This window comes from Petromyzon marinus, chromosome 49 (genome assembly GCF_048934315.1).
Source record: "Petromyzon marinus isolate PM22_M1 ecotype Great Lakes invasive population chromosome 49, UKy_Petmar_22M1.pri1.0, whole genome shotgun sequence".
Lineage (NCBI taxonomy): Eukaryota > Metazoa > Chordata > Hyperoartia > Petromyzontiformes > Petromyzontidae > Petromyzon > Petromyzon marinus.
Genome location: NC_133715.1, coordinates 4,528,560 through 4,544,420, shown reverse-complemented (window position 1 = coordinate 4,544,420; position 15,861 = coordinate 4,528,560). Strand labels below are relative to the sequence as shown.

The 15,861-nt window shown below is 49.2% G+C and overlaps 1 protein-coding gene across 2 annotated transcripts in view; it reads left to right on the top strand.

The window, feature by feature from the left end:
• Positions 1-15,861, top strand: part of LOC116952930 (mannosyl-oligosaccharide 1,2-alpha-mannosidase IA-like) — a 443,203-nt gene that overhangs the window by 142,144 nt on the left and 285,198 nt on the right. For both annotated transcript variants that reach the window (XM_032972670.2, XM_076074611.1), the window contains exon 3: positions 859-955. In XM_032972670.2, coding sequence (XP_032828561.2) covers positions 859-955 — 97 coding nt within the window. The remainder of the gene's footprint in view (positions 1-858; positions 956-15,861) is intronic.

Sequence of the window (15,861 nt, the reverse complement as noted above, 5' to 3'; positions counted from 1 at the left end):
CTGCCCCCCCCCCCCCCCCCACAAAAAAATGCTTCAAATCGCTTTAAACTATTGTCATTGTAGTGCGTATTTAATGTGGCGCTGCATTCTGATGTTGTAGGAGAAAAAAACATTTAGTAAAAAGTCTATTTAATTAAGTAGAACGCGTTGTCTATATTTATTTAAAGTTGCGCATTTTGATGTGACGTCACATTTCTCAACCCCCCCCCCCCCTCGTCACACATCGTCACAAATGTCTGACCCCCCCCCCCCCTAGGTGCGTGACGTCATTTATGGACGGCCCCTAACGGGAGTAGGTAGTTGTGATACGGGTTGCGAGTACAACTTCCCAGGGGTGTGCCTGTGTGGCGCTGGCCAAGTGGTTGGTAACTTGCAGCTCAGGAGCCACGTGCGGTGCTTTGGGGACTGCCTTCGTGACGTTGTTTACTTCAGGACCACCGTCTCCTATTCACCACGTGGCGCGTTGCGATTCTTGAAACACTGAGGGTTCGTTTTTTTTTCTTTCTCTCAACCGAATTCTAAAGACAATTTGCTCCTTATTATTTTGCTTGCCCGGGACCCCTGTGCTAGCCCAACCACCACAACGCGTCTCTTGCCACTCTGAAAGGGGGGGGGGGGGGGAGGGGAGGGGAGGTATTCTCACCAACAGCAATTGTCACAGCAGTGTATCATGCCACGTGGATGAATCACTTGTTCATTTTCCAAGTGTGCTAGGCCTGCTGTCCATCGGAGGTTTCATCCGAGGTTCATCGTTCCGGTAATAAGTCTCATCACCGGTGATATTCGAATCCAAGCCCAGGGCCTAAGATGAGTACAACTGTTTTGAGTTAAAAACGAGACGGTGTCTTTGTCTTTCAGATGATGAAGTTTGCGTGGGGCAACTACAAGACCTACGCTTGGGGCGCGAACGAGCTGCAGCCTTTATCCAAGAGTCCCCACGCCACCAGCATCTTTGGTGAGTCCTCTCCGACACATCCGACGCACGAGGCCTGAATCCTGGCACACATTGTTTTAGGGACAGCCTATGAGAGATCAATACAATTGCCCGCGCCTCTGATTAGCACGGTTTGCTACGTACGGTGCGAAAGAAGTTCAACGTCCATCATTTTCTGCTGCTGCTGCCACTATGTGAGAAAGAGATTGGTAAGTACAACGGTAAGTTATGTATGTATCATTTGCATATGCAGAGAGGCCTAAAAGTCAGGACACATTGGGTCATTATGTATATTTTGTTTTTTAAAAATGACAAATAGGGTTATTTATTTTGTTTTAACAATTGTTTAAATAGACTTCCATTTACACTGATGCATTTATAAATTCCTTTTTGAAATGTTTGGACTTTTTTTTTAAGATTACACACGTGTCATCTTTGAACATTCATCAATTGTGCTTTGTCTCAATTCAGTCAATTTTCTTTCCATTCTGAAAAGTGTCATCTGCAACAGACGAAGAAAAACAGACATTAATTATCTTAATCGATGCAATATTAACTGAAAGAATGCCAGTCTTATAAGCCTATGTGTGCTGACTTTTGGGCCACCCTGTGTACAGTTTACCATTGGTAGGACGATGTTTGTGAATCCTGGGTCAGGTCATGTGTTTGTCGTATGACGTGCAAAGGCAAATTTCTATCCTGATGCCACATTACGCAAATTTAACAAAAGGACTTGATCTCTTTTTAGATTTTGCACAGGGAAGAATGTTAACCGTTTTCCCATTCGTTAAAATGTGCGTGGGCATAGGTTCAGATATGGCCTCACCAACAGCGTTACGATATACCTTAACAAATGTGTGTGTGCGTTTGTTGAAATTGAAACCTACAGGTACAGGTACACATATGTCATGTCATGCTGCCGTAGTTCCATTAGCACGGTTGGCTACGTACGGTGCGAAAGAAGTTCAACATACATGCGTACATAGCCACTGTTACTGCTCGAATGGGCATTGAGGTGGTAGGTACAAATATCCTTTGTACAACTCGTGGTGGAAATTCAACATTCCTGTTGGAGGGCGGCGGGGGGCGAGTCTATTCATTTGACAACCACTATTGGACCTATCCACAAAGTGGTACTTATTTTGTTGACCCTGGAGGAATGATGGGCTGGATCAACGACCAACCAAGATTTAATATATATGGTTTATAAATATATATTTAAAACGTGTAATTGACATATGTAACGTTGTTATTCATTTAACATTTACCCTGTGGGCTTCAACACGACCATTTTTTGCTGAGTGGCTTCGCTTGAGGGCGCGGGGAAGGGGCATGCGGATTCCGATTCCGGCGCGGCGAACAACAGCGGCAACTGGTGGGAGGGGGCACGTGGGAGGGGGGCACGTGGGAAGGGGGGCATGTGGGGGGGGGCGTGGTGGGGCGCGTGGGGGTTGGGGGGGGCACGTGGGAGGGGGTGTCACGTGGGTTGGGGCACGTGGAGTGGGGGTGAAATTGGTTTAAGGATTGGAGCTGTGCTGACGAGGACAGCACTGTTGGGGACGACTTGGAGGTGACCAACCGCGAGAGTGAGCATACGTTCAGCGGCGGTGCGTTCGCGGTTGAAAATGTCATTATTCCGTATTGCTGCGTGTTTTTTTGTATTATTATTAATGAGAGGGCACAACGTCAGCACAGCGATGGCAAGGCTGCTGGGCACCTCCTGGATGCACTGACCGCCACTGTGGCATAGCCCTTGCCCTTTATCTAACATTTGCATACCAGTGCTCTAAAATTTAAATGTGTTAACCGGCGGAGAACGAATCCCTGGGATACTCGGCTCTCGGTCCGTGTACTTGGAGAGGTTTAGCCATGCACCGCAAGATGTGTCAAAAAGGCCCTTCCTTTCCAGGAGGATGGTGTCGAGCGAGCACTGGGGGTTTACCGGGGGAGTGGCCCCCGTGGGGATACATTGGGATGCCTTGGGATGCCTTTGGATGCCGGCAGCCGATGAGCGAAGCTTTTGAGAACCGTCTCTCGACGTGTTCCACGTTTTGGCTTCGACAGCCACGACCGCAGTGCAAACAGCTGCTTCTAACCATCTCATCTTCCACCTTATATGATAATAAAAGACCCCCTCCACCCCGACCACCCCCATTTAACGCTCTAGAGCAGTGGTTCTTCTTAACCTGGGGTGCATCTCGCACCGCCTCGCACCCCCTGGGGGTGCGAGACGTGGCCGGATTTTTTTAGAAGGTAAATCATCGAAAAAACAAATTAAGCACGGGCACGTTAAGTTACAACTACTCTGTTTCATCAAGCCTATGTTATTTATTAACATTATATATATAAAAATACGATTGAGAATCAAAGGGGGGGTGCAGGCTGCAGCAAAGGTTATGAGCCACTGCTCTAGACCATCGGGGCAATTTTTGTAGCCCAGCACGTAGACAAAGGGGATGATAAGACCAAGAGCATGGCTGGCTGGCAGACTGTATCGTTCCAGTTGCTCGTTTGAGGCTGAGTCTACTTAGTGGTAACAAGGGGGGAGGGTGAGGCGGTTAGACAAGTTCATAAATCACGTACCGCTGAAATGCACGGCCGAGGCATTGACCCCAGGCCACGGGGTCACAGCGCCGGGTGCAAACCGCCTCGCCACCGCTCGCAAACTGATACGTGCACCTATGTTTAGAGACACGCGCAGAATCACACGCGCGCACACGCGCGCCGCTTGCATTTACAGTATTGAGTTTTTTTTTTTGTCCAATTTGCGTTTCCCGGTAAAACACGGGTATTAGATTATGACGGACGGTTAAATAAATGTAGTCCATTATGGCGATCAATTCGCATCCATACAGTCATGCATTGAAAGAGTTTTATTTTTTTAACCTCTCACTCAGGATTGCTTAATGCACGGTACTAGCGTGGGCTTTGTGTGCAAGCCTTGGGTCTCTCCCCCCCCACCCCCCCCCCCGCCCGCCACCGTTATTATGTTTCTGCTGATCTGGGCACATTTACCAATCAACCATGCGCCACCGAGATACAGAAACAATTAGGCCATCAGGAAACTGATAGTAGGCGCCCGATCAGCGTTGGCGTAAACAAGCAGGGGACCGTCTGGAGGGTTTGGGTCACGGGAACCGTCGTTTCCATTCCCCGTAGCTCAGCAGAGCCTCGCGGCGTCAAAAGCGAAGAAAAAGGGGCCTCGAAAGAAAACGTCCAAGACCCACGTCAATAGGAGTCACTTCGTAAACTGGGCTATCGCCCCAATACTGGATGCTGCTCTTTTGTGCTCCGCAGAGGGTTTCTACCAGGTTAGGCCCCGCTGAGCTCTGTAGCTATTTTCAGAAGTGACCTGGCTATCACAAATGATAGCTCAACGAAGTGGCTTATCGTGTGGAAATTGAAAGCGGACAAATACTCTAAACGCAAGTTCGTTATAAACGTGGAGGGAAAACTTGGGCACCTGGAGAAAAATCCACGCGACGATGGGGAGAGCGACACGCAAACTCCAAAAAATGCAGCAGGGTCAGGATCGAACCCACGACCTCCTGTATACCAGGCGAGGTAGTGAACATCTCGCCATCGTAAGTCGGTACGTTTGTAGCCATTACAGCTGCTGGCAGTGGCCACACTCGTGCCTCATTACAATAAGGGCCTAGGTTCGACTCTTAACTCGGGTGCCTTTCTGTGTGGTGTGGTGCATGGCTTTCCTGCGAGTTCTCCGGTTTCCTCTCGTGGCTGAAACAATAAACACGATGAAACTTGTGTTTAGCAAAACATCCCAAATGCTGAAAGTGTACCCTGCATGTTACTCGATTAGATTACGCACAGCAATATCGACCCCCCCCCCCCCCCCGCTCCCTACTGTAAAGAAAAATGGGCAGGGATCCGACTGAAAATATTCTTGAGACCCAAGGAAGCATTTCTTGCGTAAACAAGTGGAATAATTAATGCACATAAACAGTTGTAACACGTTCAACTAAGTGAAAACCAAACGTACGGGTGGCTGGGAGCATTAGGAACTTTTGCTTAGCCACTGGTGGCAGGAAGCAATGCTGGTCTACGCAGCCGCATTGAACAAATAATATTTAAGTCTTTAAATCAGAAGCCTTTGCGTTACAAGATGGGTTTTTTACATGAGACATTGCCAAAAAGTACATTGAAAAACACGTGGAACTGTGTTATCAGAAGTATAGAAAAACACAACAAAAATGTTCCACTATCACATTCATTCACAAACTAGAATTTACAATTGAGAAGAAATCTGTTATTTGTAGTCCTAAACCACTGGTGGAAATTCCACATTTCCCAGGGCACGTGTCCATCTCTTCGCAGCAAAACAACTCCTGACTGACTTCCCACACAGCAGCGATCATTGCAATGACCCAGATATTTGATGTCCTCAGTAAACACCCAACGGGGATTTTTACTCATGGCCATGACCAGCCAGTTGAAATCAAAATATAAATTGAAGAGCGTCATGCTTGATGTTTTTACCCAATTTTATCTTTTAAGTACTGATTTACAAAAACGTCACAAGCATCGTTATGAATCTCGAAAGAAAATATTTCGTATGTATTTTTTTCTATTTGATGATATCTTACAATATTTCAGAGAGTGGCCATTCATCAGCGAACAGGGACAGGGCATGGCGAATATTTGTTCTTGCTTCTCGTTTGAGAATGGTGTACGACGTGGGGTATTGAAAACATAGTAAATATAAATGCAGTTGACATCACTCTGATTGGAGACTTAGCCTCATTATTCATTACTATATGTGTGCATGGGAGGAAACTGGAGTGCCTCGAGAAAACCCGCACGTATGAGTGAATAAAACAGATATCGGAATCAGAATCTTTGTTTAGACTGGAGGAATCTGATGAGCTATGAAGCTCTTTTTCACAGATGTCCAGTATGGGCGGGTCAGATATGTCTTCAACTCACCCACACGACTGCCATTTATCGGCCATGCTTCCTCTAGCATATGGCAAGTACGTCCAAGGATCACACGTCCACGTTTAAGTCTGTGAGCCATGCGATAGCTTCGGGAGTAGCTGCGACCAATGCCGCTCAGTCTGCCGGAGAGCGGTCGGAGGATGCAGTTGTTCACTATGCGGTGGTTCCATTGTCTGGTTCAGGTGGGCTGCAATCACGCCCTGTGGGTTGTCTTTAATTCTCTACTTGTGGAGGGGAGGTGTGTGGCACAGCGATCGGTTGCTGTTCTAAAGCGGTTGACGGAGGGGCCACCATCGTCTCCTTGGCGCATCAAAGCCGTGCAGAGCAATGGGGAGGGTGGCGTTGGCCATTGAGGCGACGGAATGGAAAGTCTCGGTATAACGCGATAACAACCTGCACTGCCCACCGACTCACAATGCTGCATGACAGGCAGGCGCGCGCAACCAATCCTGGTTTCCTAATGCTGCGTTAAATGGAACGATGCAACAACAACAAAACAAAAACGCGGGAGTTATTTTTAAGCCGAAACACCCGCCGCTGCCTCGTCGCCGGGCTGCCCGATATGAATTTCAAGCTTCATTAACGACGAGAAGAATTTAGCGACATTAAAGTGTGACATTGAGGCACGCGCCGCCATAGCACCGTCTAGGAACGTGCCTGGTGGGGTGGGGGGGGGAGTTGGGAGAGACTCACTGCCGTGCGCGAGCGTCCGGACGGCGGAAGGTTTTTAGCGGAAGGTTTTTAGCCGGATATTGCGGACGCCACGCTGACCCGGCTCGTTTGCCCGCTGGTAGCGCACGGGGTCGTGATTCTTCACCGCGGTGAGGCGGCATCCCGGCTACATCACAGCTATTTGGCAGTGGTGGAAATAAAACGAAACTATTTCTGTTTTCATTAGACCTCCTTTGCCAGTACCAAAATGTAACAATAATAGAGGTTTTCCCCCTTTTTTCTGGCAACAAAACTGAAAAAGGTTTAAAAAAAAGGTTTCAGTTTTGTTGCCAGAAAAAAAGGGTAAAAACCCTATTATTATATTTCTGTTTTGCCAGTTATAAGGCCCCCACTGAGCTATATCGATCTTTTTCAGAAGCGACCTGGGCCACAAATGATGGCTTAACGGAAGTGGTTTATCATGTTGAAATTTGTAGTGGCCAAACGTTCTAAACACGTGTTGATTCTAAATGTGGACGAAAAAACCGGAGGACCTGGAGAAAAATCCACGCAACCACGGGCGAAACATGCAAAATCCAAATATACAGCAGGCGTCAGGGTCGAAATCGAACCCACGACCTCCTGTATACCATAAAATGTAGTTAACATCTCTCCAGAACGCGCTGGAACCCCGACTCTGACTGTGTTCCCAAAGGAATCAAGGATGGCGTATTTTTATATTTATTTCCCCTTCCTCCCCCCCCCCCCAACAGGCCGCTTACTTTCTATACGCGAGTGTGAAACTCTCCTGTGTTCTAACTGAAATGGCCTGGTCACGCTTCTGTATCAGTGGGCCTTGCCTGGTAAAATAAAAATGGCTCAATAGGTTTAATACAATCGGAAATCTTTACCGGGGACTGTCTTGCGGGAGGCGGCTGGGATTCAAGAGGGATTTTTACGTCTCTCCTTCTGAACGTATTCAAAACTCTGCAACGACGTGGGTCAACGTTGCTCTGGTAACTTGGTGAATTGATCTGGCGCTCTGGTTGACTTCGGGTCGTGTCCTCTAAGGATCCTCTGATGATCATCCGGAGTTCAGTGGGCTGTGATGCTCAGGCAGAGTTTGCATTTCTCTCTTTCTCTCGATCTCCCCGTGGTTGCGTGGATTTTTCTCCAGGTCCTTGGGTTTTCCCCGCCACATTTCGAATCGACGTGCGGTCGAGAGTATTTGGCTGCTATAAATGTTCGCACGATGAGCCACTTGGTTGAGGTGTCATTTGTGGCCAGGTCACTTCTGAAAAAGAGCATATACCTGTAGCTCAGTGGGCCTTACCTGGTCAAATTATTTTTTTTGTTTAGTTTAGTCGGAGGAGCACGGGAGAAGCCATTTCAACATTTTGGAGGTGACTATCGGCCGCAGTTATTCCTGTTCTTCACATGGCGGTCACCGACATGCTCCGGCTCGGATACGATTGAACTCCGTCCCTGTGTCCGGGCACCCAGAAACTGAACAATAATTTAATTTACACGTACACGTGGTGGAAGGTGGGGGGTGGATGGGGGGGGGGGCGGCAATGTTTGGGGTCCCCCACCCACACCTATTAATTAAATAATTAAATTATTGCTAAGTTTATGTATTGGTGGGTTCCCGGCGCATGGGTGGAGGTTCAATGGAGTCCGAGCCTGCGGTGTGTCAAGTGACGCCCTCTGAGAAAATCAGATTTAACACTGAGCACTAACGCCTAGCATCTAACGCGATGTCTACGGGAAACCCTAACACCTGGCTCAAACCGGAGTGGACGGAGACACACACACACACCAAACGACAGCGCGCGGGCATTGTTCATCACCACCAGCAGCGCCAGCAAGACGTCATGACACCGTCATCAGGCCACGGACGCAGCCACCCATTACCGTGCGCGCTCGTTATCCGTTTTCCACCGCCCGATTGAAAGGCAGCCACGGTCGTTATCATAACGGCCATGCTCCTAATTTAGAGACAAAAAGTGTCTCCCCCGATCGCTTGATTGAGCGCTGGGTGGCGCGTGTCTCTGCTGACGCGCCTGAGCCGGCGGCGAAGAATTTCACATTTCTGTGGCCGAGTCCTAGTCTCTTCTGTATGGTGATGAGTGTTGACTTTCCCACCAGATGGTACTTATTATCAACCCAGCCGCATGGCTTTAAATGTCATTAATTCCTGATTTCATGGCCACGAGAGAACTCCATCGATGCAATAAAGTACGACTCCTTCGGATAAATGACCTCGAATTAAAAGAGATTTATTATCGCATTAATATTTATCACAAACCGCAATTTAGCATCTGTGTGAATATGAGCGTGTGATTTAATCACGTGCACACAACAGCGGTCACCGTATTTCACGATAGTAGCAGTTACCTCACCGGGTTAGGTGAACAGCAAACAAAACACCTCCAATGTAAGCGGTATTGGCGAAACATCCCAATGCTGAAAGATTACCTGCAAACTACCCAATTGGCATCACGCACAGCGGCATTACCCTCGAATCTGAAAACAATTGGTGGGGATCTCTTGAAATCGATTATTGAGGCTGTGATTGAGGCTTTCCTGGGTAAACAGAATCATCAGACGAACCCAGGAGTGTCTTCCACATTGAGAAAAGCCCGTCGATCTAAGAAGCTCTTTTGACAAGGAGGGAAGCGGAGGGGGTGGGGGGCTATTCGGCCGCCAGACAACATCAAAGCGTTCCACAATTACAGAGGGGAAAAAAGTAATAGCAAATAGCACTTGTGTTGTACAATGACATTGACACTTAAACTTGAGTATTTTTTTATAGGCTCAGATTAAATGAGGACAGAGTGGTCCCAGCACGTCGATGGCAGCTACATGCAATGATTTTGAAGAAAATTGCCCGTGAAGCCTGGAAACTATAGCCAATCGAACGCGCGTTTGCAGAATTCTTAGAATTTTCTCGATTGTCCAATGCAGTAACACCCCGATTTACGTCTCCCCCGGTTTTTTTTGTTCACGTCGCTTCGCAAGCCCGTCGTCACTTGGCAAGCACGTCGTCGCTTCATGATTAACACCACGGCCCGATTGGCATCGCCTCAACCCCACACACAGCGTCGTCCGTCCTTTCTCAATGTCCGTCGCCTCTCAGCCTTCGCCTCCACCACCGCCTACCCTGTGAAATCGCTTTCATTGACGTCGTTCCGATAGTCGCACCTTTCAGGAGCACATCCCAAATGTAAACCCCGGGGGGTATTACTCTGCAGTCAACAAGTGTCATAATAATAATAATAATAATACTAACTTTGAGGTGACCTTGAATGGTAGGATCTTACCGGGCCGACCCCATATTGTATGGGTCAATGCGAGTGCCTGGCAGACGCCACCATCAACACCACCAGCGTTCTGATGTTGACGCACGAGAATACAGGGTGCCTTCAAGAATAAAGTTAACGCTTCAGAGAATTTGCAACAATACCTCCAAGAAACGTGCCTCCGGAGACTACCTGGAGAAGATTCCAGGCCACGTGTGGACAATAATGGCGAACAAGTGGAGACTCTTTGACTTTTTGAAGCTATTAACATAATTTTTTGTTCATCATGTTGCAGTGTATTATCCGTTATCTTTCCATTAAAAACGATAGTCCCATTGTAAGTGTTAACATTTTGTTAAAGCGCCCCGTACTTTCTCAAGGTGGGCGCAGCCAGTTTTTTTTTTTAAATACATCGTTCATTAGCGTGCGTGCATGGTCAACCAGGAGCTTGAACCTCGGACATCTCGCGTTATCGAAATTTAGAGGGAGCCAGTACCCGGACTTGCTGCTTGAACTCATGACCTCGGAGATTCGGTGATTTAATGAACTGACAAAAGCTTCATTCTCGTGAAAGAAGAGATGCACGTGCACACACAAACAAAGATGAAGATCCGCCATATAGTCTGAGCAGATTAAGTTTTGTTGGGGCAAGTGCTGTTAGCGATCACCTATGAAGGCTGGCACAACACACGAAGGTGGTGGGTTGTCAGCACCACGCCGGGGCCCCCTTTGTCTCCCGAGTGGCAATGTTTACACATTACACCAGGTACTAATTTGAGGTTGAGTCGACCTAGGGGAGGCCCAGGAATGGTTGAGATAATCCTCACTGGTGGTGGCCATTAGCGGGAATCGAAATCGGGTCGCCAGGTTCGTAGCGCAATGCGCTAACCGCTACACTACCACTTCCCGCACACACATAACCAGACACGCATAGGCAAATAACAAAAAAAAAACTCTTCACTTTCATCGTTAACACTTCGTTAAAAGGAGGAAGCGTTTTTTGACAAATGTGTTGAATGTAATGTGCCGTGCCTGTGCACTACTGCGAAGGCAGGTAATCGCCAAGTCATTTGTTACGTATAGAAGGTCGCAGTTTGGCCTTACGGGAAAGTTCTGAGCACCTCCCAGAGCCAGCGTGACAGACAAAGGGGCAGCAGAGTGGCCAGCACGGTGGTCAGCCAACGTTGTCCCCCATTGTTGTCGTCTGCACAATTAAGTATTTCGTAAAGGAGGAGTCAACGTAGCAGAACCCAAGGATGATTCAGCCAACCGTACATCGCTACAATTATCCATGACCAGGAATACAATTCACGGGACCGAGTTCGTAGCCCAGCTCGATAATCTCTGAACTGCACCCACACAGCACCTGGGCTTGAACCCAGACGCCCTTAGGCTTCTGTGGCCACGATGACTTGAACCCATGACCTTGGCGGTGCTCAGACGCTGCACTTAACCTGCGGGGGGGAGAGGTGATGGTGAGTGGGGGGGGGGGGCGCAGGGTGACCCCGAGCGGGGGGGGCGGGGTGCAGGGTGACCCCGAGGGGGGGGGGCGCAGGGTAACCTCGAGCGGGGTGGGGTGCGCAGGGTGACCCCGAGTGGGGGGGGGGGCGCAGGGTGACCCCGAGTAGGGGGGGGGCGCAGGGTGACCCTGAGTAGGGGGGGGCGCAGGGTGACCCCGAGTGGGGGGGGGGGGCGCAGGGTGGCCCCGAGTGGGGGGGGGCGCAGGGTGACCCCGAGTAGGGGAGGGGGGCGCAGGGTGGCCACCGAGCGCTGACCGTGAGGCACCTGCCCCCCCCCCCCCGCCCCCCGCCGTGTTTTCACCCGGCGTGTCGGCGTCGGTGAATTTTTCATTCCATTTAATGTTTTATTTACATGGAAAAAAGGGTGTGCGGGTGGGGCGGGGAAGGGTTGGGTTGTGGGGGCGGCTCCTCCCTTTGTTGAATTTTGCATGAGGCTTGTGTGCGTTTGTCTGGCCAGCGTGCCTCTGAAGCCGCTGATAAAGTCCCAGCGAAATGCTCGTGCATGATAAATAAATAAGCAACAAAATAGATGCATGGAATGCCGCGTTGCTCGCCATTCTTTAAGAGTTGTTTTTGTTCACATAAAACTGAAATATAAGTGGGGCAGCATTTAATCAATGCGTAAGGCATGTGTGAAAAGTAAAAAAATACTATTTGTGGTACGTAGCAGCTGGGTGTGCTGTTGATTTGTCCATCTGAGCCTCTGTCTGTGATGGTGGCCTGGCACGTTACCGTTTGTTAATATGGGTGGTTTTTTTTTCTTTCCTGAACGGCTTTAACTGTGTAACGGATTAGCCTTGGCCCAGTGCTGAGAAATAAACAACGAGTTACAAACAGCCAAACTACCAAAGCCAGGTCACAGTCAATTCTTAGAGCATCTCCCTGCTCTGATGAGCAATGGGGAAATCCACATTTCTTTTCGCGACCCTTACCCAGAAATGGAAATTGTACATTCCCATGGCAGGGACCTGTCTGATATACATGCACCGTCCGTTGTTCGCTTCCAATAGCATGGTGCTCGATCTACGACCCTAGAGGGTTGAGGAGGCTGAATTTACTCTGACAAGGGATTATAATTGGAATTTTGTTTCATCATTACAATGAGTCGTCTGTCTAACAGGTAGCCTCGGCTATTGTTTAATCATAATAATGAGTCTGCCAGGTAGCTAAGTACATGTTCTCACTTATCAATAAGTCTGCCAGTTAGTCCATTCAATCATAACCATGAGGCTGTGAGGTAGCCTAGGCCATTGTTTTATCATAACAATGAGTCTGCCAGGTAGCCTAGTCCATTTTTTAATCATAACAATGAATCTTCCAGGTAGCCTAAGTCGCAGCCACAGTGCCATGCACCCTTAGAACTCCCTTAACAGCGCAAATTTGTTGGCTCTTTTGTCTGGAATTGGTCACGTGGGGGACAGGGGACGGGGGCTTTGGAGGCGGTGGCGGCGAGGGTTGGGGGATGGTGGGGGGGGTCGTGCTGGAGTCGGTGAATCCTGCGTCTCGCTCGACTGCTTTATTAGCGGAGCGCCGTTCCCCCAGCGGGCGGGCTCCCCGCGTCCGGAGTCCTGCAGCCCTTGTCTCTCTGACGGCCAGGACGCCTGCATTCATGTGCAGATTAGGAAACTAGTAAATATGTCAAGAGCTTAAAGTCAAACTAAGTTTCGTTGAAACAAAAACAAAACTCTTTAACTTCGCCCGGGTGGAAATGTTTAATTTAAAGTCTCGGGGCCGAGTAAGAAGCAACAAACAACGCGATTGAGTGTGTCATCGAGAAGGGGAAGGATGACTACATCGATTGAATCGAGCAAGGTTATGAGATCTTGGTGGTGGGGGGGGGGAATTACAACGTGGAGCAGTGCGAGGGATGAAGCAAATAGTTGTGACTTGGCTCGAATGAGTGAATCGGTGAGTGAGCGGCTTAGTGGGTGGTTGAGTGGCTGAGTGAGTGGGTGAATGAGTGGCCCCAATGGGTGGATGGGTGAGTCAGTGAGTTGGTGAGTGAGTGAGTGGGTGAGTGTGTAGGGGAGTGAGTGGGTGAATGAGTGAGTGGCCCGAGTGGGTGGGTGGGTGAGTCAGTGAGTTGTTGAGTTGGTGGGTGAGTTAGTGAGTTGGGTGAGTGTGTGAGTCAGTGAGTGAGTGGGTGTGTGAGTGGGTAAGTGAGTGAGTGTGTTAGTGGGCAAGTGAGTGACTGAGTGGCTGGGTGGGTGAGTCAGCGAGTGGGTGAGTGAGTGTGAGTGTGGTATGACCTGCAGTATGGAGGGGGGGGTGAAACAGTCTGTCTGGTGGACCGAGTCCCTGACATAGCTGGATAAATTGGTGAGCAAAGTTCATGGTAACAGTAACCCTGGCGATTAAAACGAATTGAGTTATGATGGTAAATATCTTACATGTTCTTTTTCATTCGTATTTTATTACGCATTTTTTATTTAAGTGAATATTGCACAGGTCTATTCAAACACTTCATCTGCATGGGATGTAACGATTCTGCGTACGTGTAACGACTCAACAGGCCGATTCACAAACACGAAGGAGGAGGCATCGTCACACCGAATGACTCGCACCACCTCAGCATAACATCGCAGCTGTTGCTCTTCGTCGCCATCAGCCGTACGTGGACGTAAAATAAAATTGGAACGTCACCTTCATCTAAACAATGGTTCATCGGTTCTTTTGTGACGGGTACAAACGTGTGCAACGGTAGTAGTAATAGTAGTAGCATGGCCATGCGGTAAAAAAAAAAACGAAAGCTCTGTCCAAAGTGTCCAGGTGTCTACAGAACTTTGCAGGCAAAGTTGGCTGCATCTTGGGACAAAGCAATTCGAGTTGAAATTGAGGCTGGCCCCGGAGCTGCCATGTCTCGGTGTGAATTGAAACTTGTTTTTGTTCTCCCCTACTCTATTTATTTTTCTCTTCTAACGTACGGGACAATTGCTGTGCGCTGGACAGGCTGAACCCAGCAGCAGCGTCTCTTTCTCTCTTTTTTTCCCCATTATGTTTTTGCTGAATACCAGGACTTAAGGCCGTGACGATGCGCAAAATTACATAAACAATCAGGGGCAAGACGTCCACGAGGCGTCAGTGTTTGTCTCTCTCTCTCGAGCCGTTTCCCGAATACCGGGGAGCAACGCCCGATTCGTTGCACTCGTCTCTCCAGCTTTCCCCGCTTGGCTCCGGCGATGTCGGCGCATTGTCGATCAGCGGTGGGGCTCGTGTCTGAATCGAGGGGCCGGACGAGCGAGAGGCAGGGGGGCTGTGCCGATATTAATCGACTCGAGTTGACGCTCGCGCTCGGTTACACGGATTGAATTGCACGTGAATTCCATTTAAATTTTACGCCGCTTTACACGCTCTTATAGTAATTTGCTTTTATGATAAATAGAATGGATAATTGAGAGCGAACGAGGCCGGAACGTACGTGAGCAGCATTACGGTGAAAATAACGATTCAAGTGAGACGACAAAAAATCCACACGTGAATTCAATGGTCACAGATAACTTATAGAATTGCGTGGGTGGGAGGGGGTTTCGTGGGGGATGGTGGGTTGGGGCTGGTGGGGGGGTGGTGATGTGGGAGTGGTGGTGGGGGGGTGATGGTGGGGAGGGAGTGGTGGGGGTGGTTGGGGGATGGTGGGGGGGGTGGTTGGAGGATGGTGGGCGGGGGGGGGATCCCACTATGCAACCACACTTTGCGCGTGTGCTTTTCTCAACTTTGAACTTAGTCGGCAGCAACTAATTCAATTGTCTCTGCAACTGTGCAGGAAATGATTAATATTGTCCAGAGAATAAATATCGTGCAGATTTAATTACTCCTGAGTGCCATTGCCGCACTTTAATTAAAATGTCTTTTTTGTTAAACTTTAACAAATGTTATCCCCAACGCGCTCGCCAGAACCGCCCGTGTTCCCCATTACGGGTTGAGCTCACGTGAGCATCAACGGACTCGTCTCGCAAGTCAGGTCTCGCGGACGCGGCTCGTGGATTCGGCTCGCGGACTAAGCCCCGTGGTCACGGCTTACCCGCCGCGTCTGTACCGGTTGCCAGTACACCTCCTGTGGGAGGGTGGCGGGTGTCGGGGGGGGGGGGACGATGCGTCGTGACTTTGTAGGGGATTGGAGCATTGTGTTCAACTTGCGAGCAGCTGGTCCTGGTTAACTCCCCCCCCCCCCCGCTCCCTCCCTCCCTGTGTGTATGTTGAACTTCTTTCACACTGTACATAGACAACCGCGCTAATCGGAGGTGCGGTGGAAATACAACAAACTAAACGCAACAAGCAGTTCTAAAAAAAAGGAGTTTACAATCTAGATTCAAAAGTGCATAGTTCCAGTGGCTTCCTAATATCCGAAGGAAGAGTGTTCCAGACGGCCGCAGAAGCGCATCTCAAAGCGTGCGATGCGGTGAACGCCGTCTTTTTCGATGGCTCGCCAAAAGCCGCTTGCTGCTGCGAGTATGACCGGAGTTCAAGTGATGATTTATGCTCCTTGACGAGATCAACAAGG